This window comes from Castor canadensis, chromosome 4 (assembly GCF_047511655.1).
Source record: "Castor canadensis chromosome 4, mCasCan1.hap1v2, whole genome shotgun sequence".
Classification (NCBI taxonomy): domain Eukaryota; kingdom Metazoa; phylum Chordata; class Mammalia; order Rodentia; family Castoridae; genus Castor; species Castor canadensis.
Window position 1 is genome coordinate 104,753,701 of NC_133389.1, and position 24,606 is coordinate 104,778,306.

The 24,606-nt window shown below is 35.4% G+C and overlaps 1 protein-coding gene across 3 annotated transcripts; it reads right to left on the bottom strand.

Moving 5' to 3' along the window:
- Window positions 1-6,891: 6,891 nt before the first annotated feature.
- On the bottom strand, window positions 6,892-24,551 carry Mmadhc (metabolism of cobalamin associated D). 3 transcript variants are annotated; one of them, XM_074070727.1, is made up of 8 exons: window positions 24,466-24,551; window positions 24,018-24,074; window positions 21,341-21,485; window positions 17,941-18,158; window positions 15,546-15,651; window positions 14,879-15,009; window positions 9,712-9,798; window positions 6,892-8,839 (listed from the first exon to the last, which is right to left on the bottom strand). In XM_074070727.1, exons 2-8 carry the CDS (start codon window positions 24,024-24,026, stop codon window positions 8,645-8,647), a joined length of 891 nt encoding a protein of 296 aa, XP_073926828.1. In that variant the 5' UTR covers window positions 24,027-24,074; window positions 24,466-24,551; the 3' UTR covers window positions 6,892-8,644. The 3 variants fall into 3 exon arrangements, with proteins under 3 accessions (XP_073926828.1, XP_073926827.1, XP_073926829.1); XM_074070726.1 differs by having other exon boundaries at window positions 24,421-24,548; XM_074070728.1 differs by lacking the exon at window positions 24,466-24,551 and adding an exon at window positions 24,273-24,357.
- Window positions 24,552-24,606: the final 55 nt, after the last annotated feature.

Consider the following 24,606-nt stretch of genomic DNA (forward strand, 5'->3'; position numbering starts at 1 on the left):
ATATTTTTAATGATTCTGTAAAACCATGATATAACACTCCTAAAGACCAATAGTTTGTCCTTATTAACTTTGTTCTTTTATATTTCAAAGATACTGTTCCTTTTTATGGGTCAGGAAGCAGTAAATAATTACTTAACAACTGGAAATTTATTTAAATGAGCCCATATTAGATCTTTGAACTAAACAGAGTACTCTCTTAATGCTCCAGGATTGCTGACTACCTTGGTGGTGAAGAAAAACTGGACCACCTCACACCAGGTGTTTTGCTGCCACTTTTCTCAAGTATTAGTAGCTAGGTGTACTTCTCCCATAGTTCTTCTGTGACTCAAGGCTCTACATTGCACTGGGATAAGCAGTCTCCTTCGCAAGAACTCACAATTTAAAAAACGAAAACCAAAATAATGTGTAGCCATTCAACAATCTGAGTTATTGTACAGAAAGTTCACTTTCTAATTTAAAGATAATATAGTTTCATATAGTTTCATAGTCCAAATAAAGGCATCTAATAATAGTGATAGCATTGTGGGGTGGGGAGGAAGCCAAGAAATTGAGTCATTAGCAAAGTACAAGATCTTACCTTTTTTTTTTTTTTGGGCAAAATTTAGAGTATGAAATTTGAGGAATTTCTAGGTAATTACATGGTGCCACCTATTGGTAAAATGTGTAATTGCAAAGTATCTTTTTAAACAACTGTAGGAAAGTGTTAGAAGTCCCAAGTCAAAATGACATGTTCTTTTCCATTTGAGATAGACATTTGTGGATAAAATTTAACGTGATATTTTAAATTGGGTAACATGCCTCACACATATAGGTATTTTGCTGTTAGTTTTGTTCAATATGTGTGTGTGTGTGTATAGGCATTTGGTATTAGCATTTGGTTATTTCTCACTGTGAAAGGGAGGGATACTGTGGAAGGCCCTGCAGCTGAAGGCACTCATGGACTTGCAACAGCGCCTCCTGCTGGTTGGAACTAAGCTGTTCAGTATCCATACCCTGGGGATCTACTACTATTTGAAATGATGGTAAAGTTAATGAGAATGATATTCAAACTATGGAATAATACAAGATTTTTGCAGTTCTCCTTCACACAACTCACAACAACTTTCCTGTAAAAATAAATTTGAAATGGAAAACAGGATTAATTTGAGGAGCAAGCCAGGAGTTCTGATAGCCCTACATAATACATTGCTTCGTTTTCACTTTATCACCTCTAATTTGCAGGGAGGAACTTGGTGTGTTAATTGTCCTAAACAAAATTTCTGTATTTTCCAATATGCTAAAATGATTTTTGCCACTTGTATACATTATTGTCTTGAATCAATTTAGAATTGGGTTTATCTGCATAAAACTACACTGTGGGATGATCTATATTCAATTCCAAGAGCACTATAAATACAGAGTAATCTAAAAGCCAAGCATTTATCCATTTGAGATTAATTGCCTCTTCCAGGTCACTAATTCATGCTCCAGTGTCCTAGGAGAGTTAATTTATTTCCCATGAGTGACCACTTGACTCTGAGAAGGTATTTTAACTCACCCAGGCTTAATACAGGACAAATCTTATTAATAAAATTTAGTTACACTGCAAAAAAACATAGCATCCCATCTCTTTCCCAGTTTGTTTATTGTCAAACTATGTCTTCTTTTTGACCCTACTAGTCATTTCACTTAGTTTGAATGGCAACAAACCTTGTAATTGACAATTAAGATTGTGTGACATTGGAGGTGGAGCTTGAATTACTTAAAATAACTTTAAAAAAGGATAAATGAAGCCACTTATGCTCTCTAAGCAAATGACAAATAGATCTCATGTCCTTCTGAAATCAAATGGGAGTGAGGAAAATTATTCTTAAATATTGATTTTTAATATTGAGGCTCTAACTTAATCATGATTTTAAGAGAAACTAATAATCAATGAACACTAACCAGGAGCACTTAAGGGCAAAACCCTTAAATTACAATCTGATGTTGAGCCACGAGGCATTGCTTACCCCTGCAAGTGCTGGTTTTCCACAGTATGCAAATAGTATCCTTTTCAACTTTAGCAGGTATTGGTATTTAAGAAAAATTAGTTTGGTACCTCACTTAAGTTCCTCTACAATCTTACCATTAGGTATAATAAATGGTAAGTAAAACAGGTTGAAGTAATCTGAAACAAACTGGAGCTCTCCTTATACCATGTTTTTGGACTGAAGTAGATATCAGGACAAAGCTCTAGTTTGTCCCCCAAAATCTAGACTTATTGATCTGAACCATGCTAAGTTACTGAGCAACTATTTCACATCTATCACTGAACAGCTATGTGACAGGAACTCTGGTCATTCTTCCAGTAACAAAACTGGACCTTTTGGCAGGTATTTTTTCAAGATGTCTGTGACAGGATGCCTTTATATCAACTCAAGAACTACTAAAACTTCAGCTGGTAGCAAAATGGAATACACAGTTGCAATATAGGCTGTTTATACCAGCAGTGTCTAAAAAGATTAATGTTTACTTTTATAATCACTGTCACTCATTTTAAATTGCATGACAATTTAATGAAGCAAAATGTTTATAACAGGATATGTAAGAAATTGTAAGTTAAATATACTTCTATATAACATAAAATTAAGGCAATTAGAGCCTTATTTTTATATAGAACATGGGATTGAAGCAGATTATAACATTGCAACCTTATTGGTTTAGCCTGTTTTCATAAGGAAGTGTTAATAACTATGTCATTTCATATAAATGCACAAAAGTAAAATGGTGAATGTGTCCAACATTTCATGAAATAATTGAAAATTAGGAAACTTTCACATCTGTAAATAATTAGATAAAATCTAAAAGGCTAATTCAATGTTAGGAGCCCTAAAAGAGAATGATTTAACTATCTGAGGGTTAAAAGGTTCTTCGAAAACTCTTAAAATCCTAGCAAAATTGATTATGCTTTATAAAAAAATAAAAAATATACTAACACAACACTAAGAAAAATGAAATTCTTTGCAAACCTGATGCTTTAATGCCAGCATTAATGCATAGTTCAAATTATACTGAAATACTTAAAAATGAAAACATAATTTCAAAAATTCCCTGAGTTAACTGTAAGTTTTATTTCTTTAAAAATGGATTCAGTTTAAAGGTCCTTTGCTTGTACCAGATATTTCTGAGTAGGTTTTACCACTATTTAAAGGGTAGATTTGGTTATATTTTAAAACCTTTAAAATTACAGTATTCATACAAAAAGTGTATTAGTTATTTTTCTTGTCACTGACAGGATATCTGACAGAACAACTTAAAGGAACTATTTATTTTGGATCATGGTTTCAGGTGGTCCAGTCCATGGTTGCTTGGCCCACGCACTTGGGCAGAATCTCATGGTGGAGGGAGCATGTAGAGGAGGCATTTCACCTCACTGAGGACAGGAAACAGAGCCAGAGGAAGAGAACAGCAATCACTCATAACCTTGGAAGATATACCCCCAGTGACCTACTTCTTCCAACTAGGCCCCATCTTCTAAAGTTTCCAGTCTCCCAAAATAGTTCCAGTTTCCAGAATCTCCCAAAATAGTTCCACCAGCTGAGGACCTAGTATCCAACGCATTAGCCTATGGATGGCATTTCACATTCAAATCATTAACAAGGTGCATGTTTGCTCAACTTAATTACTCAAGCAGTAGACACTAAAATTCAGAAAAACACAGAAAACCCATTACCAACATTCTGGAATCACCATTGTCCATCATCCAGTCATTCCATGAGCTAGTTATCTTTCTGTCACTGTGAAAAAACTTACCTAAGATAATCAATGTAAAAGGAGGAAAGGCCTATTTTGGCCAACAGTTCCAGTCTAGTTGGTTGGCCCATTGCTTTTGGGCCCATGATGACATAAGTACATCATGGTAGGGGCAAGTGGTATAGGAAGTCTGTTCACATAATGTTGGCTGGGAAGCAAAGAGAGGAAGAAATGGCACATGCCCAATGACCTAACGTCCTTCTACGATGCCCCCCCTCTAAGGGTTCTACCATCTTCTGAAAGCCTACAGGTTGGCAACCAATCCTTTAACATATACCCTTGGGGAGGGAAGGCATTCCAGATTCAAACACTAGCATTACCTTTCCCCTCTCATGGGTAACCACTATCCTGACTTCTAGAAGCATAGTTCTGTTTTTGTATGTTCTATTAATAGAATTATACGGTATATTCTCTTGGTCTGGCTTCTTTCACATGGCATTATGCTTATTAATTTCCATTTTATTGCAAATGAGCATGAAACACTTTTCATTATTTACACATCCCATTTCTGTGAATATGCCACAACTGATATATCCATTTTAGTGTTTATTGGCATGAGTAATTTCTAACTTTAACTATTACATAGCTGGTGTGGCCTTTTATAGGAGTAAATGTGCTGGTACAGTAACACATCTTTTGGTGAACATGTATGCAGTTCTACTGGGTCTAGGCTCAGAGTGGAATTAACAGGTCCTCAGATATGTTAGAACTATCGCATTATTTTTCAAAGTGTTTTCACCATTTTGCAACTCCCATCTCAATGGTATAAATTGCTCTGTATCTCTGCCAACATTTACTATCTTTTCATTTTAGCCATGTATGAGACATGTAGTGGGGTGGTGTTGTGGATTTAATTGTATTTCTGATGACTTAATCATGTTTATTGTCCATTTGGGTTATCTTTATAAATATTTGTCTTTTATTTTTGTTGGTTTTTTACATACTCATTTTAGGACTTTCTATATATTTTATTTATCTTGATGTGTGTGTGTGGGACTGGGATTTGAGCTCCTGCTTTGCACTTGCAAAGCAGGCACTCTTACTATTTCAGCCACACCTCCAGTCCTAGATACAGATCTCTTATTGTATATGTATTTATTTAACCTTTCTCATGTAGACCTGCAATCCATGTGGGGGTGATTTTTGCGTATGATGTAAAATAGTAAAAATACATTACTTTCCATACATGTATATCCAATGACCCAGCAATATATATTGAAGAGAACACCTTTTTCTCACTGTACTACCATCTTCATCATCAGCCAACCACTTATATACTCTGGAAAGAAGTGACATGGTTAAGTCATTATAACAATTTCTAGTATAATTGGAAGTAAAATGCTCAAAGCCTCAAATTAAATCTTTTGGATATGGGCTGGGGATGTAGCTCAGTGGTAGAGCACTTGCCTAGCAAGCACAAGGTCTTGGGCTTGATCCCCAGTACCGCAAGACAACAAAATTAATTTTCTGGATAATTAAGTTATACTTTACATGTACTTGGCACAAAAGGGGAGGCAGGTAAAAAAGTATGAAAGTTTAAAATATCCTGGTTAGTACTGAGAGGATAAGAATGAAGGTTATTACCGCATGTTTAGTGCTATTGTCAACAGAGAATTGGGTTTCTACTTTTTAGGGATGGAAGGCAAAATTTAGGATCAAACAAAACCAAAATCCCAAAGACTTGTGTACTACTATATAATAAAGCGCAAAATAGCAAGGTTAACCAAGTAATACACAATGTAAGGGAAAGAAAAGATCAATTAACTGTGGAAGAAGTAGAACTTGAAGGCATCTTTAAACTGATTTGGGTCCCATCAGGTCACTGGTTTTTTGCTTCCTTTTTTTAGTACTAGGGTTTGAACTAGGTCCTTGAGTTTGCTAGGCAGGCACTCTAGCAAATGAGCCACACCCTCACCCCCCTTTTGCTTTAGCTATTTCAGATAGGGTTTTGTGTTTTTGCTTGCTTCAGCCTGGGACCAAGATCTTCCTACCTATGCTTCCTACATAGTTGGGATTACAGTCATGTACAACCATGCCTGGCTTATTATAAGTTTTGCCTGGGCTAGTGTTGAACATGATCCTCCCCATTTGCTTACCAAGTAGCTGGGATTACAGGTGTGAGGCACTATGCCTGATCTTATGTCACTTTTGATACAAAGTATCAGTCTTCATTTTTTTTGTATCTCTTGAATACAGTAAATCCATGATCCTATTCTTCTCTTATTCCTTTAGATCCCTTTTTAGTCCTCTAGCACTAAGCTTTAGAACACACTAATGGTTCTAACCTTGACTGCAAACTGAAATACCTACAGAGCTTTTGAAGAACACTGCTATCCAAACTCTCTTGAATTAATGAAATCAATCTGTGGGTATGGGGCAAAGTTATCCGTATCATTACACGTCCTGTCAGATATGGCTAAAGCTGGGGACAGTTGCCTTGAGTCAGTGGTTCTAACTGGAGGTAGTGTTGTCAGATAAAAGTACAGAACTCATGGCTAAATCTGACTTTAGCTAAAGTACTTTTTCCCCTAGTGGAAATACAGCAATGTCTGTGGCCATTTTTGTCACAACCAGGGGGTTCATTGCTGTGTCTAGTGGGCAAAGGCAGGAAATGCTGCTAAACATACTACCCTGTATAGAACAGCCCCCACCATAAAGAATTATCACGTTCAAAATACAAATACTATAGAGGTGGACAAACCCTGCTTGGGAGCAACAACAGAACCAGTCAGAAGAAGAGGAAATAGAGTTCAAACTAAAACCAGAATGTAGTTTAAATATTAAACATTAGGATTAGGTTGATATTACAAGTGGCAGACTTTAAACTTGAAGCCAGAGAAATTTTGTTTGAAGTGTTGTGTTCTATAATTAAATTTTCAGATATACACTTCAATACATTTTCAAAGAAATTCAGAGCATGCAGAGTTCAATGGAATGGATTCCTAAATTTCTTTATCTATAAAATGTAGCAGCTAGTATTAATTAACCCTAAAATTCCTTCAGGTTAAATTGTACAATTCCTTTTAATCAGACATTTTTGACTTCTTGATAACCATGAAAAGCAAATATAGGAAAGAAATGTATATAAATAATGGAATAACAGCCAAGTTCCAGTGCTGGGTTTTAATACTATCTGTTATGTTTATTTAGATGGTCAGTTTTACAAATATTTTCTTATCCAAGTAAACATGATGAAACTGTTTCCTGAGGTATTTTCTCATTGTAGTATATAATAAACAGATTCTTTCTACTATTATCATAGATAAACCTACTGGATTATATTTCTAAAACTTGAGTCTTGCTGTAACATCTCAGAAAAAAACCTTTTTTATTCACAGTGAACTGCTTAACTGTTTTCTGGTAATGCTGTTAGAAAGCAAGATAATAAATAAAAAAAGAAGTTGTGCACGATGTACCCTATCCTCCATACAGCATAGTATATAGCTACAGCCACCTATAAGGAATAAGTATCATTTTCAAGCAGTAGATGGTATTTTGTAATTGTGACAACAAATGTTGAAGTGTCAAGGCAACATGGCTTAAAGAATGGTGCAAGGCAGGAAATATCTGAATAAAAGCCAGAGACAAAAGTGAACATATTACATGGTTTCAGGTATACAAAGTATAAAAACAGAAAAATCACATTTATGCTATAGGATATATGAATAATTGTTCCCTTTGAAAGGGGGCAGAAATGCCTGTAAGCGAGCAAGGTAAGGTTCTGGGATATCCTGTGCTTTTATCTTTGTGCTGGTTATATAGATGAAAGCTTACAATGCATCTATGGCATGTGTGTGTGCATGATAAATTTAAAACATGTTTTTCCCAAAATGCTAGAGGAATCATTACTTCATCTTTTTCATAATAAAAAACTGTAGCTCAATGCTTGGATCATAAGCAATGCTTATGTTAACTGAGCAAAGAATTTTAAATCAAGTTGTGATTTAAAAGCTGGTCATCTCTACGTAGTCCTTTTAAAAACAGGCATTTCACTAAAAAAGAAAAAGTAAAAAAAGTTCATTCCAGTTGTCTCATTTGGTAGAAGTTACTTTTTCTTCTGAGATGTGTCTATTTCTATTGGCAAGAGCTCACTAAAAGGATGATTGTTTCAAAGTTTATAGTGCTATCAAAACAAGCTATCACAATTGAGGCACTTCTTTAAATAACAGTGAAGAGATAGGTGATTTGGCAGCCGAGGTAAAGTTTTATCTAAAACTAAACTATATTTATGTGTCTGAACTTAGGAGTTAAGAATTAATTTTTCAGTGTATCTAAGAATGAGATTCGTATGCTTTTTATACATAAAGATGTATTGCTTCTATTTTTTGTCCTGCCCATATATTATTTCAAAGTAAGACTCAAACTGGTACTTGGATGCTTAACAGATAAGGAAAAAAGGAAAAGTCAAAAGTCTATAATAAATTCAGAATTCTCAACTGCATTATTTAAAAACAAATAACGTGAAATATTCATATTATAACTTCTTTAAAATTATTTAGAACAGTATTTTTTAAATAGTACAATGAAAAAACACAAGTTATAACCATATGTATGATTTATTTTTGGAAAAAAATAATTAAAACTAAGGATTTTGCAATAAAGAGAATTAACAATAAGAAATCATACCCTGGTTACATGTTAATTACCACACTCTTCTGTAGACTGTGGATGTGTTTAACATGTATTCAATGATATGAATAATTAACATTTGAGATTTTGAAATCCCAAGTCACTTGCCAATGTTGTAAATCCATAAATGCTGAAATAAATACTTAAAATAAGTATATTTTAAAAGGTGAGGTCTCTGACAGTGTTCATATAGATCAATCCAGTACCCACAAGTAGTATTGCAAATAACATGACATTATTGCTAGTTTCCACTTAATTTTTTCATAATATGGCTGTCTGGTGTTGCATTAGTGAAGATACTTCCTACAACCACATGGGTACCCCAGAAACTATGACGGATCACTTTACAGCATCCAAGATCATCAACAGAGAATCCCAAATGTCGGTAGCGTTCATCTGTTTCAAAAAGAGTGCTGTTTGTATAAGGTCCAAAAAACTGGAGGAAATAAAAAAGGAGGCAATATTTTCATTAGGAAAAAAAGTGTAGAAACAATTTTTATGCAAATGAGAATACATATCATTTTAATACTCCAAATATTTTAAAAATAATAAGTAAAAAGGTAGCATGCAATATGTAACCTTCCCCAGTATCTGTTCATTCTGGAAATGTGAAATGAATGATCTAACAAATTTCATGTTACCAAAAATTGAATGTCTAACATTACACGAACTTCAAAGATGAATAATACTTAGAGAATCATCTAAGGATTACCTTTATCATTCTCAAGATAAGGAAACCAAAGCCCACAGCAAAAAATTTCCATTTCCAATCTATACTATACTATATTTATATACCTACTTCTATCTTAAAATTCAAAAAATGATTTTATTACATGTCGTAATTGGTATTTGTGCAATTTTCTCCAAAGTATGACCTTACAGAAGTTAACTAAAACTTACTAGTTTTTTTGCCATTTATATTTTCACTTCTAAAAATACTAGTAACTTCCTTAAACAAAGTAGAACAGACATTAATTTCTAACTCTCAGCTTGTAAATTGTAAATGAACTAATACAGTGTAAATCAAATCACATCTGCTAGTAAGGGTAAAAATTATTGGTTTTGTTATTTTTAATAAAAAAATTAAAGTGTTGGACAAACTGAACTGTGACTAATAGAGGTATGAAAAACTGTGAAAGCAAGTGATTCATAGCACTTTGAATAAAACTGTTAGACTTAAAAAGTCTTAAATGAAAAAAAAGTCTTAAATGATATATTTTTAGCAAGAGTATAATCATAAATAATTTTATAATAAAAATCATTCCTGTTTCATATAATTTGACTTTCAAAATGTATTTAATTACTCACTGCCACTCCAGATGATGGATCAATAAAGTCAGCCCAATAGCCTTCAGCTCGAAGGGCATAGCAAATTTCCTTAGCACCACTAATGAACTGCAAAGAAAACAGTACAAATACTACTCAACACTGGATCACTATGAATGGTTTTATATTTTTAAACAAATTTTTAAATGAGTGTATCTTGTGTTTCAGATTGAGAACTCAGTAAGATTAATTATAAAAAATTGTAAAGTCGTAAGACTTTCTCCACTTCAAAATATTGAGTTACAATTAATTTCTCTTAAAAAGTCTGAATTACTATTTTTCTTCTACATTATTTCCTAGGTTATGAAATATGTCTAAATCCATTTTGTACTATTAATTCCTAAATCTGATATAACTATAGCCACTATTTCATATCACTATGGAGATTATAAGAAAAGGAAAATAAAAGATAAAGAAGTGATCTGAACCATTCATTACTTTGAAAGAAAGTTGTTTTAAGAAAAACTATGTATTTATTTGTGTGTCATGCAAAACAGTTAAGAAATATTTTTTGGCTCAGAAAGCCAAAAATCACATGTTCTCCCTCCCTCACATGTGGATTATAGACCTAAAACAAATACAGTAATATTACTGGACATGGTTCACACATTAAGAGGAAAAAGCACATGGGAAGAATAGGGAAATGGAAGGAAACCTAAAACTTGAATGTGGTTGATGTGCTAACTGTAGAGGAGTGAATATACTAATCTTAAACTGGCAGAGGACCGTATGGGAATGGGACCAGGAAGTAGCAAAGAGGTCTGGCAGAGATGAACCAATGTGGGTTGCAATACACATGTGAATGGAAGCAACACTAGGAATCTCTCTGTATAGGTACCTTTACCACAAACTAGCAAAAACACTATGTCTTTCTTATTATCTCTTCAATGAAATGGGAGAAAGAAAGGGCAGAACAGGTTTTACCTGGAAGCAGGGCAGGCAGGGCGGAACGTGTGTATGTATGTATGTGTGTGTGTGTGTGTGTGTGTGTGTGTGTGTGTGCATGCGTGGGTGTGTGTGTGCGTGCGCTAGAGATGTAGCTCAGTGGGAATGCATTTGCCTAGTATGTACAAAACCTTGGGTTAGATTCCCAGCACCTCAGGAGAAAACCAAAATTGAACTGCACACATGTAGTAGAAAGATGGACAGTGTACTTTTCATTTTATACCCGTGTATCTTTTGTATACATAGTGTTTACCTGCTAGGTATTACATGCATACATCAAAATTCTGGTTTCACTATCCTAATTTCTATGTCTCTACTGGCTTTATCAGAAGTGTAAGTAGTTAAAAGATGGCAACAAATACTAAGTCTAGATTACATGCTAGAAAAAAATATTACAAGAGTTTAAAAATAAGGGCATAGTTTCACTTGTAGCCACAACAGAATAACAAGTACTAAACTCAATGTCCTACTGAAAACTGTAAAACTGGTCAAATATATAATAAAGCAACTATTTCTAGACTCTGAAAAGCAGTCAGACAAGACTGTAGTTCTTTGAGAGAAGACAAACAAAATCCTCACATTTGATCTAGCTCTTTTCCTGAGGACATTTTCTTGTCAAAAGGAGGGCAAAGAAGTGGAACTCAAGCAGAGTGATAGTGTCACTGAGCTTAGGAGGTAGAAAGCAAGAGTTTTGAAGCACCTGGGATTTGTAGGGGAGAGCACTGAAAAAAGAGGGATGCAGAATAAAGCTCCTGAGTAGCCTACAGAGCAACTCACCCTTGTTCCTTAGCAAAGGACTCAGTGCTACAAGCAAGAGGCAAGATTCTGAGGCCTACCACAGACTGCCAGGTGTCAGGTTGGAATTGAACTGTGGTATCGGGTCACTCTGTATTTGGAAATGTGGATTTCTGACCCACTCTTTAGCTGAGACACTCAAAAGTTCAAGACTTAGGAATGCAGGATACATTTTAAGTCTGAAGCTAGTGAACTACAGCCCTATGGCCAAATCTGGCTTGCTGCATATTTGGAAAAAGTTTTATTGGAATACAGCAACATTCATTCACTTTCATATTATCTATGGTTGCTTTAATAATAAAAGATGGATATGATAGCCAAGATTCAATAGCCCACAATGCCTACGATACAGGAGACCTCCACCTGAGGATTTACTTTCTGTGGTTTCAGTTACCTGCAGTCAATTGCCCTCCAAAAATATTAAATGGAAAATTCTACAAACAATTCCTAAGTTTTAAATCGCATGCCATTCTGAATAGTATGCCCTCCAGCTCCATCCTGCCCAGGATGTGAATCACCCCCTTGTCCAGCACATCCACACTGTGTTTGCTATCTCCCTGTTCATCACTTACGAGCTGTCTAGACTATCACATCAACCACAGATGTATCACAGTGATTATGAGCAAGTAAAGAGCAAGAATGATGATGCAGGCAATCAGGATATGCCAAAGACAAGTGTTCTTTAAAACAGAAAAGTAAAAGTAAAGTACAATAAAATATTTTGAGAGACATAACTTTGATTACAGTAATGTTACTATAACTGTAGCATTGGCTCTTATTCTCTCACTGTACCTAATTTATAAATTAAACCTTATCATAGGTATGAATGTACAGAAGAAAACATATCTAGTTTCAGGCATCCACTTAAGAGGCTCAGATTCTATCTTTGTTAAATGAAGTTTATGGGAGGTCACTGTTTTTGTACTGGGCACCAGCAGAATAGGCCAAATCAGAATGCAGTTTTCATGCTACTTGCCACGTAACCAGTTATCAGGCCAGTTTAAAAAAAAAAAAAAAAAAAAAGGCAGGAGATTGATAGCAACTAGTTAGAAGGGGCCTAATTTAACTGAGTCAGCCCATCTATTTTTTCCTAAGAAGAAAAGAAACTTTGAAAGAAGATCCTCTGTTTCTACTTTCTTCAGCCAGCCCTTTTCTATCTATGTAGCTCAAATTCTCTGCTCACCTGATGGGAGCATTCATTCTATTTTACAGAATGAGAAAGCCACCTAGATTTGTAAACTGTTAAATCTGACCTGAGGCTGCCTCCCTACCTTAAGTCTCAACATACTGCAACCAGACAGTATGCAAAGAAACGGAAAGCCTAATTTAGGAGTACGTTCTGTAACCAAAAAAGCTATGTGTCAGCTAGTCACAGGCTGTCAACTGATTATACCACTTTCAAATAAGGCAAGCTCTGAGTAGTTTCTGGTTATCACTTCTACCATCTGCCTATAAATACTACCTTCTCTATTCACAAGGCTTGGGAGAGCTCTCTGAACTCATTCGAGTTCTATAAGCTGCCCATTTCTGAATCATTCTTTGTTCAAATAAACCTTATTAAGTTTAACTTGTCAAAAGTTTCACTTTTTACAAAACTAAATTTGTTGTAATTTTGTCTTTTATTCTTTATAGAAAATTAGCTGACCCCTACTATAGAGGCACATCTAAGTTAACTTATTTTTTCCAAACATTTACATGTAAACTAATGATTAACATAAAACGAAACAAAACCGTATTCTGTAAGCTACTGCTCATATTTATTATCTATTACTGTGCTTTATTAATCCCCATAATTCTTAAAAATAAGTCATTAGAACAAATTTCAATTTCAATTTAAAACGTGCTATGTGTAAAAACTACAAAGAGAGCAGAACAATACAATCAAATATTCATAATGGTTAACTAAAAGAATACCGTATTATTACAAGAAGAATGTTTAAGTGTTTCTCTTAAATTATGTTCATCAACAACAAATACTGACATCTGTTAGAAAAAATGATAATAGGTTAAACCATAAAAACATATGTACTTGGAGAATTAGCTAGGGGTGCTTCCAAAATAATCATGAAATACTTCAATCGAATGTTTTTTTTATAGAAAATGAAATGGTTTCAATCATTATAGCATTATAAATCTCAACATTACATAGTGGCTATTTCAAAGTCCTACAACTTGTTAAAGAAAAATGAGAATTATACTGGAGTCAGTATCAAATTAGGGTCACAATTTTTAACTGATTAGAAATTAGGACCACTAGTGCAATGCAGTTATGAGAGCTCTTAAGCAGTTCAATAGCAGTGGCGATCGGTATACATTTACTAAGCATTACCTTTATATGTAAGTAAAATATTTATTGGTCTGAATGTTTACTGTTAGTTACTGCTTATTTAAATTCCAACCCTCTACATTCAGACCTCCTTGAAATCTAGAAAAACTGTTTTATGCCCTCTATAAAGTCCTTGTTAATTAGTGCATGACTAATATGTTCAAAATTCTCAGATACTACATGAAATTTACTGGAGAGTTCTATGTGGGACGTTGAAGTATGAAGTTTTTATAATAAAATATTGAACATGTAAATTAAATTATTACAAATGCAGAGACTCAAACATCTAACCCTAAAGAAAATATAAAATAATTCCTAACATTATCCTGTATAGAAATCAGTTATGTAAGTATGTAAACAGAAGAATATTCTTTTTTAACTTTGTAGACAAAGAAATTGATATAATCTAACAACAAAGTCTTAAGAGGCCTCTCTCCCACTTTAGCCATGTTCCTCAGCCCTTTTTGCTTTACTTTATTTTTCATATGGGGTTTTGCCCAGGGCTAGCTTTGAACCAAAATCTTCCTACCTCCACTTCCTGAGTAGCTGGGATTACAGAAGTGTGCCAACCACCTCCCTCCACCTGTTTGTTTTTTGAGACATGATCTTGGTAAAACTTCTTTGCCTGGGTTGACCAAAAACCTCCATCCTCTGTCTCTGCCTCCTGAGTAGCTGGGATCACAGGCATGCACCACCGTGCCCAGTCCTACTATTGTACTATATACTATTACTACTTACTCCTTGGAGATGATCTAGAGTAATGCTATTTACTTGATATGCTATAATGTGGGAAAGGTAAAGAGGTGGAAAGGAGGGGAGGAGAGAGAGAGAGGAAAGGGAAGAGAGAGGTTGAAAGAGAAACAAAGAGAAAGAAACATGATAAATTTAAGAAAAATTCAGAAAAGTAATGAATGGAATCTGTTTTTCAAGGACACTAAAAATCAGCATTTTAATTCTCAAAAAAGACTTAAATTTTTCAGTATTTTGAAATACTTCACAAAATGGACTGGAAAAGATTCATCATTTTAAAGCATTATTTAAATGATACTGAAATTAGATCATAAAATTATGTTTAAAAATTACCTTTTCTAACAGCATTTCTCTTTCAAGTTCTACTTCTTCACTCCAAACAGTCATATCATTCTCAGTTTTCTGTGTTACAGTTAGAATCATTAGTTTGCTATTAGCCACTTCAGGAAATAATGATTCAAAATCTAAAAAGAAAATAATCTGCTTTTTAGAAAGAGATACAGCTCATAAAAATAACTAGAAAAATAAGGATTAAAGTATTGTACTAAGTCATTTTTACAAATGTACTTCATATGTGAAAAGTAAAATGAACTCAGTTTTGTTGACTTCTGGTTTTGTTGGATGAGCTGAAATAACACTACCAACAATTCTGAAGAGTAAGCAGTGTTACATGTAACTGCTGTTAATATAATTTTCAAATAAATTTAGTATCATTTTTCTTTATAAGGTTATATTACAATAACTAACTAGGAGTGGGAAATGACAAGTTTTAGGGAAAAAGTTACTATAAATTCTATTATTCCTAACTAACTGCAGCACGAGGTCAGATGTCAGGGGACATCCGAAGCCCTTATCTCTGACATGCGATCATTTTGAGCCAGATGCATTAAATATTAAGGTACAGAGCATCAGCATTACTACAGCATACTTTACTTTGCAGATGAAAAATTAATATTGTCTACTATACGTTTAATGTCTCCATGCGGAAAGTGTGACATACCTCTTCGTAGCAATTCTGGACATATTTGGATTGCACACTCAACTCTGGCACTTTCAAAGTAAGTTTCTGCACTGTTAATTTCTTGTTCAACAGGTGTTTCATTACCCTGTTGGGAACAAGGATGTAAATAAACAAAATCAGGAATTCAAATAAAATGACGTATCAGTTGACAATTTATCTTATTAGAGACTTTAAAAAAATAATTCAACAAAATTTCTCTAAGATGAGTAAGATCTGAAAGTTTTAAAGAAATTCTAAATAGAACATGAACATGTAAATATACTGACATTCTAGGATTTGATGTGATCAGAAATTGGCTCAAAAACTAACATGTAGTAATTATGCCTTACAATGTTACCTCTTCAGATATTCTGTGATATTACCTAATTATCTGTTATGTTATAATCTACAAACTTGGGATTGTAATGTTTATATAAAAACTAACATGACCAGATAATATAGCCTCTCCTCTATGAAGAACTTAGAGGTTTTAGCTAATTAAAATTGAGTTGCAATAGCCCACAATACATCGGGCACTTTAACAGGAACAGGCACAATAGAAATAAAAAATAAACAAATTTTAAAAATCTATACTTTATGCTCAGGTATTATCAGACCTAGTAGAAGAAAAATAAGAATAAATCAATCAATTCAGTATAAAAAGTGATACAGAGTTATGAAGAAAGTCTTCTGGGGCCATAGATAAGGAAGAAACTTGTTTTGCTGGGAGGAATCAGGAAATGATTGAACTGGACATATCTAAGCTATGTATTAGTTATGTGTGCATTTGGTGGGTAAAGGATAGGTAGAATACAGACTAGGAATTCAGGAAGAGAAAAGGTACAGCAAGAGACAGTAACAGTGCAAAGGCATGCAGTGTTGTTTATTGCCCCCATTTTTCATATTAGAAAACAAAAGTTCAGAAAGGATAAGTAACTTTCTCAAGTCCCAAAGTTATGTGGCAGAGCAAAATCTTTGAACCCAGATTTACTCTCTTTTCACAGCTCATCATGCTGTAATTGCCTAGAAAAATTCAGGTAAAATAAGCCTTGGACTCTGGCAGAGAACTGAAAGGACACTAATAACTTAGGAACTTCACAGAAAGCAGCAATGTGATTTTGGCACTATTTTTGGGAACATAATGGAGAGTAGAGTCAAGGTTGGTGCTATCTTTTATCTTGGAACAGACAGAAAATGGTTATTCTATTTATACTACTAATTAAATGGGAGGAAAGAATACTTCAGGAATAAACACACAGAATTTGGGAGATTATGAGACAAATAATGATGTTCAGTAGGTGAATACAAATATAGACCAAAAATGTCAAAAACAGAATTAATTAATTATGAAAACATACCCTATGGAGAAAGCCAAGAGATAAAGTGACCATGGAATAATTTAAACAAGTAGATGAAGGACAGAAACCGATGGAAAATAGCACTTAATTGGTAGGCAGAGGAGGAACAAAAAAACCAAGACCGAGAAAGAATTATCTGAGATAGAAAGACAGGAAGTCAACTGTGTCCCAATGTCAGGTTATGTGGTAAAATCATGGTTACTGTGAGCAACTGCTGTTCCTAATAAAATGTCTGTGACTAAAAACTATACTTGAAACTATAAGGTGCATTTCCAGTTAAAAAAATTTAAACAAAAGTTGCTAGGTGCCAGTGGCTCATACCTGTACTCCTAGCCACCCAGGAGGCAGAGATCAGGAGGATCACAGTTCAAAGTCAGCCCAGGCAAATAGTTTGAGAGACCCTATTGTGAAAAAACTCATTCCATCCCCTACCTCCAACTCCACATAAAAAAGGATTGGTGGAGTGGCTCCAGGAGTAGGCTGAGTTCAAACTCCAGTACATAAAAAAAAAAAAAAAAAAAAAAAAAATTAAACAAAACTCAAAAAAAAAAAGTAGTCCCCCAAACCCTCAGAAATTGTTTTTAAAAAATGCAAACAATTATTTTGCTGAAGCTGAACAATTTCAGAGACTTCAAAATTTGTTAAGGACTTCAGGAGTTGGCTGGAATTAAGTCCATATACAAATTATAATAGCCATTTTTAAAGGTGAAAAACATGAAACATTTAAGTTACTGGAAATTTAATTCCAGTAATACAGAAATAACTGTCTACATTTGGAAGAAATAGTTAAGAAACATATTTTTGAAAAATTGTTTAATTATCCAAAAGAGATTATAACCTAAAGTCAAGTAAAAGAAATTATATGGAAAACAATATATAACATGGAGAATGCCAAGTTTTAAAAAGCTGTTTATGTTGTATTTGTATATATTGGGATTAGACTTCTTTTTTTTTAATTTTAAAGTGAAGGTAATGTGCTTATTATAATCAAAAAGTAATATAACATGAATAAAAGGCTAATGATGTTAATAATTTACCTGAAATTCATTCATATACTGTGCCATCACAAATTCATGTCTTTCAGCTGATAAAGGTTCTGCTAGAACATCAGGCAAAGTTTTATGAATCTGGTTTTTCTTCTGGCAAGCAGTCCCACTGAGGTGACAATCAAAACCAATGTTCCCAGGAAGCTGGAATCTCTGATCCTGAGGTCCAAATGGTCCCATAGTTTCGTCAGGCCACACTGTTCGAGAGCCTGAAGAGGAACAGCAAAATTGATCATTTTCTTCTTAATAGGCAAGTATATTGGTAGATTGAAAGGATGCTCTTTTACAATTAGACTTTTTTTTACCTAACATCTGTATCTTTGAAATCTACTTTCTTGTGTGAGTGTAAATTAGTTTCATGTTGTTTCTAAAACTAGTTGTTTTAAATCAACCAGTAGTTGGCTCAAGGCAAGTCCATTATTATTGAAATTAATAAAGTACTAAATTGAAACACAGGATATTTGATAGTCATTAGAAAAATGAAAAAGTTCATAAAATTAAAACTGAACTTCATAAAGTTTTAATTGTACATTTAAAGTTTAATAGTACATTTAAAAAAAAAAGTGGGCCAGAAGCAGTGGCTCATATCTATAATCCTAGCCACTTAGGAGGTGGCGATTGGGAGGATCGCAGTTCGAGGCCAGCCAGGCATAAATTTCTCAAGACCTCATCTTAACCAATAAAAGCTGGGTGTGGTGGTGTTGGCCTATCTCCCACCTATGCAGGAAGCATGAATAGAAGGACTGTGGTACAGGTTGGCCTGGCATAAACGTGAGACTCTATTCTAAAATAAATATAGCAAAAAGGGCAGTGGGTGTGGTTCAAGTAGTAGAGCACCTGCTTAAGAACCCAAGACCCTGAATTCAAACCCCAGTAAGCAACCACAAAACCCCCCACAGAAAAGCAAAGTCAAAGAATAGCATGTATTACAATAATTGTTTCACATCTTTCTTTGTAGTCTAGGCTGGCCTCAAACTCGCAATCCTCCTGCCTCAGCCTCCCAAGTTCTGATATTACAGACATGTACCACTGTACTCAATACTTATAGTCATATTTTTAAAGAAACAGAAAACATCTAAAAAGAAAGAAACCAGGCTTAAAAGTGGTTATCCTTGGGGAAAGTCATTTATCTGTGGTTCCCTAGTGGCTCAAAACATTAATGGGCTGAAGAAAAAACACTGAATATTTATGTGATGCAATACTACATGAATATGGACTAAAAATATAGAACAGTCCATTATTACTTTAGGTAAAAATTTAAAAATATCCTAACTTATAAAAAATTCAAAAAGATCCAGAAAAGAATAAGGTAGAAAATTAAGCTAGTAAGTACTCAAGTATAAGTTTAGTTTAGAGAAAGCAGGAACATTTCTTGACAATAAAATACTTATTTAATGTCATGCCACAGTTGATAAAAATGGCCCTATCCACATAGTCCTCATCACTAGCTCAGTGCCACCATATTTCTCTTCTATATACAGTACCATCCATCACCCTCAGTCATGCAATTCTTTCCCACTGAACCTAGACACTGTCTCAAAATGCTCAACAAAACCCTTAGCCAATGCTTTTCAAACTTTAAAGTACTTAAGAATCGTCTGGGATCTTGTTATAAACTGTAAATCCCCATTTAATAAATCGGCAGTGAGGGTCAAGATTTTACATTTTGAATGAGTTCCTAGATGATTACTGATGCAGATATGTGGGTAACAAAAATAGTAACAATGCCAGACTGGAAATCTGTCTTACGATGAAATCTGTGTCTGAACAAGATGATTTTTAAAAATTACTCAGGACTTGTTAGTTTTCTCTGTAGAGAAAACAAATGTTCCATATTAATACTGGATTTGATCACATTTCAAATACTTACTGCTCATTTCGGGTTTCTCTTTTATGAAAGGCCTGTTCTTATCCTGTCTGCCTTTTGGTTTTCTACTTGCGTGTCTCTTTCCTATTGGTCTATAAAATTTCATTATGTATTCAGGATACTGACCCCTTACATATTCTGGAGGGCAAATGTTTCATTTATGATACATAAATGGTTAGTATTGAGGTAATATAAATAGAGGAATAAGTTGAAGACGTATGAAAGAAAAGCAGGGAAGATGGAAGGCTTTGAACGTCCAAGTGAAATTAAATTTCATTGTAGTATTATTTTCAAGCAAAAAGGATTCCATGTGTGATACCTTTGGGAAATGTTAGGTGAGACTTCTAACAGTCCTTAATATTTTGGTGTGTATTACAAACTTCCACGATAGGAGTTGCATTAAGATAGGAAATATACAGTTGCACTTCTTAAACTTACCTAACCTTCCATTCCTTTTATTAAATAACCTGAGCAATGACTTAGATTGAGGATAGTTTGAGAATTGTTGCTGAAAGTAATGAGAGATAATCAAGATTAAAAAATTAACATGATTAAATATGTTAGAATGATTAGGATGACAGTGATGTACAAAATGGATTAGAAGTAGTAGACTTTGTAGATAGCAGGTAAATTATCAATTTAAATACACATTATACATACAAAGTGCCTGCTACATTTAAGAAATTTAGAAAAGCCAGGTGTGGTGGTACATGCCTGTAATCGTAGCTACTCAGGAGGTGGAGAGTGGGAGGATTGTGGACTGAGACCAGTCAGTGGCAAAAAAAGTTAGGGAGATCCAGCTCAACAGACAAGCTGAGCATGGTGGTACATTATCCTGTAATCCCAGCTATGCAGGAGGATCGCTGGCTGAGGCCAGTCCTGGGTAAAAACTTGAGACTCTATCTGGAAAAATAACTAAAGCAAGAAGGGCTGGAGGCATGGCTCAAGTGCTAAAGCACCAGCCTAGCAAGTAAGGAGCACTGAGTTTAAACCAAAGTACCACTACCACCACCAACAAAAAGCAATAACAGAGATTGATAGGATCAAGAAGAGATTTGATTTGTTTCAGGTTGCACTGTGTATAAGCGGGGACAGAAAGAACCTAAAGTTCAGAAGCTTTGAAAACCAGGAGGACAGACGGATGGTCCCCAAAATATGGTGGCTTGACTTAGGAATTTTTGACTTTATGTTGGTATGAAAGAAATATTCACTGAATTTTGATCTTTTCCCCAGTAGCGACATGCTATAGAATAATCTCTCTTGAGATTGGGAAGTGACTTACAGTTCTTATCCAGCCATGTGATCATTGTTGACTTATGATGCAATGCATTTGCTGGAATATAGTTCCATCATAAGTAAAGGAACATTTTTTTTCAAATTGTAACTTTCTGCTGTAAATATTTAGAGGGCTGATTTATTTTCAATGCACTAAACAAAATGTCAAAAAACATCTGTAAAACACCTGGAAACACAACTCAATTATAACTTATTACAACTATAAATAAAGCAATAACTTTTACTTACATATATCTGCAGTTGAAGTAGCCACAGGAGATTCATCGGAACCTGAAGATCCTGCAGTCGAAAAGGCTTTTGGACTGACAACTCTTTTAACTAAAGAGCAAAATCCTGGGAGATAGGAAACCAGTCGTACTCTGTTATAAAGCACCTAAAAATGACAGAAAAAAATGATCTATTCTGGAAAAGTTATAACCTCTGGCAAATCTTTATGTTGTGGTGTCTTTAAAAATCATCATTTATTCCACCTGTATCAATCACCTGCTATGTGAAAAGCATAATGTATAATTTTAAAAATAAGCACTATGAAAATTGTCAGAATCAAAATACGTCACATATGTCAAACCTTGACATGGAGCCAGAAGACCATGGTGAGGGGTTCTTCATGCGTATTTACCTGGCAACAAGAACTGTAACAAAGGACTGCTAAAACCATAACCTGGCACAAAGACCTCTGCAATGTTACACAAAAAAAAATACTTCTTTGAGGATGCCTACCTAGGAGCCATTTGTTAGCCTTGGAGTGATGACACTGTTATTGATTCTTGTAGTTAAGGATTACTGTTTCAAAACAACTTACATAACTTTCCTCATTTTTTCTTTAAAAACTCTTGCCTTCCTTTGTCTCTTGCTGTGCTTACAGACCTACCAACCAGTAGGATTTGCCATGCTTTGTACAATCACTCTCTCACTTCTGGATAAACTCCTTTCATAAGAAAACCTTTTCTCTTTACCACTTATTTTAGGTTGACAACAGAAATATTAAATAAACAAGTTAATTTGGGTAAAAGTTTGGTTTTTCCAATAAAAACAAACAAAAAATTCTTGAATTTCCAGAATTAAAGAACACCACATAAGACAAAGAGAATGTATGAAAGTCATCCACTTTAGTGAAACCCTAAAAAGCTAACAGCAAGTAAGATTCTGTATCCTTAAAAACAGAGAAGTTGCAACACTTCTTGGACCACAATCTGTTTACTTTCTAACCTTTTCTTCTTTTACTACAATAAATTACAATAATTATCTCCTATGGTGGTATTTCCTGTGGTTTGATGGCAACATTCACTTTCCTTCATTTCAGCCCATACTTTTGCCGTACTTTTTATCTTATGTTCATTTTCTAGACTCTTAACATCAGATACAAATGGATGAATACGAAATATTTTTCACGGATAAACTTTCACTGAAACACTTGAGTAAGAATAAGGTAAAGCACAAGACAGCACATCATTTCTCAATATACCCCATTGCTTCAGTAAGTAAGGTTTTATTGCAACACAGCTACATTCATTCATTATGAACTGCATATGACTGCTTTCATAACATAATGGTAAAATTAAGTAGTTTTAGAAAGTCTTGATTCAGAGCTTAAAATATTTACTGTCTCGCTGTTTACATAAAACCAAACCAAAACAAAACAAAAGACCCGACAGGTCTAAGTTTAGGGAAAGTCCGTCAACTCAACATACGTATTAAGAGTCACAAATGTCTATGCTTCAGAATGTAGACAAACCGAAACAGGCCTTTCTGATATAAAAGCAGTAGTCTTCTTTCAACTACAGTGATTTGCTGCTAACTATTGCCGTTTGGATTTGTGAGTCTATTGTTGCCAGAGCTTCTGAGATTTAAGGAAAAGCAGATTATGTGTGTCATCAACGATAGGTATCATACCATCTGGGAAATTTTATTAAAAAATTATTACTTTGAGGAAAAAATATAGTCATAAATAAATATTCCAAAGCATGAGAAGTTTAGTTTGTCTAGATTCTAAAACATGGACATTTATGACTCTTAATATGTACCCCAAATTGTTCAAGACACATTATCTAGTTCAATTAACACACAAATTTAAGTATACTGCAATACTAAAATATAACACGAACTACATTCCAAAATAATTTGTAAAAGTATCTTCTAACACATCACTGTACTGGACCCATTTTTTAATTTAGATCAAAGAAAATCAGCTCAAATATTAGCATTCCATTAGAGTTCAATTAAATTTCCCTCCTTTAGGAGTACCACATGCTTCTTTTGTAACACCCCTTTCCTGTGCCGCTAATAGCCAAGTAAAAACTCATCGTAAAATCTGGCCTAATCTTACTAGTACCCTACTCTTAGGACGTGTGTATATAATTACACCTTTAGCCTCTTTGCAATTACAGGATACCTACCACTCTGCTAACTGTTGCCACATTAATCTTCCTAACACAAGGCTCAGATTAAATCATCACGATTTAAAGAAAAAGTCTAAATCATTAGCTTGGCATTCAAGGCTCCCTGCTAGTTGGTTCTCACCTCGCAATCCCATCTTGTCTTCCACTAATCTTTCACATATCTTACCGTATGTGTGTGAAGCCTGAGAGTTTACTGGGATAGAAAACCGCCAGGATTAGAGCTTCCAGAGTTGGGAGGGGGTCCCAAGAGAGGGTGCCCAATACCTAAATTGTGATGGGGAGGGGAGTTCATTCCGTATCTCCCAACCCATGTCTTTAATGACCTAAACCCCACTCATCTTCCAAAAGCATTAAAGGCAGTTACAGACTTTTCCGATTAAGTGATTCCCAAACTGCCACTTTCCTTTCTGCCTGGCGCACAAAGATCACACTCTACATTGTGCCATTTGCTAGAGCTCCGCTTCTCTTGTCCCTCTACGCCCTAGTGCAACGGCAGACGGACTTACCTTGGCCATTTCCGGAGGAGCGGACAGACGCACACTCGTTCTCCGTGTGAAGGATTCCTGCGGAAAGAGAAACCACACGGCTGGTGACCTACGCTGCGGCCCTCCCGCCGCCCCCGGTCACGCAGGGGTCTCCACACCCGCCAGGGCTGTTAGGCGACGGCCGCGCGAAGTTCGGGCTCAGGTGAGGGGCGAGACGCGGACAAGCGCCCGAAGATGAACTCAGGACGGCGGGGCCCGTGGGAACAGGGACACTACCGCGAGCTGTGGCCCGAAGACGAGTGAATGTGGAGGGGCTACCGGGGCCGAAACCGTGCGTTCCAGTCGCCGCAGCCGCCCCCGGCCTCGCCACCGCCGCCGCCCCAGTCCTCGCCGCCGCCCCCGCCGCCGCCGCCCCGGTCCTCACCACAGCCGCCGCCCCGTCCTCGCCACCGCCGCCGCCGCCGCCCACCTGACTCTTCCCGCCAGCAAGATGGCGGCGGCGGAAGCCGCAGATGAGCGTTGGCTCGGCCGCCTCCAGACCGAAGAGGTTGCTCCCGAGCGCATCGATGCACGGAGGGAGCGCCGGCCGTGGATGCGCACGCATCTCAGG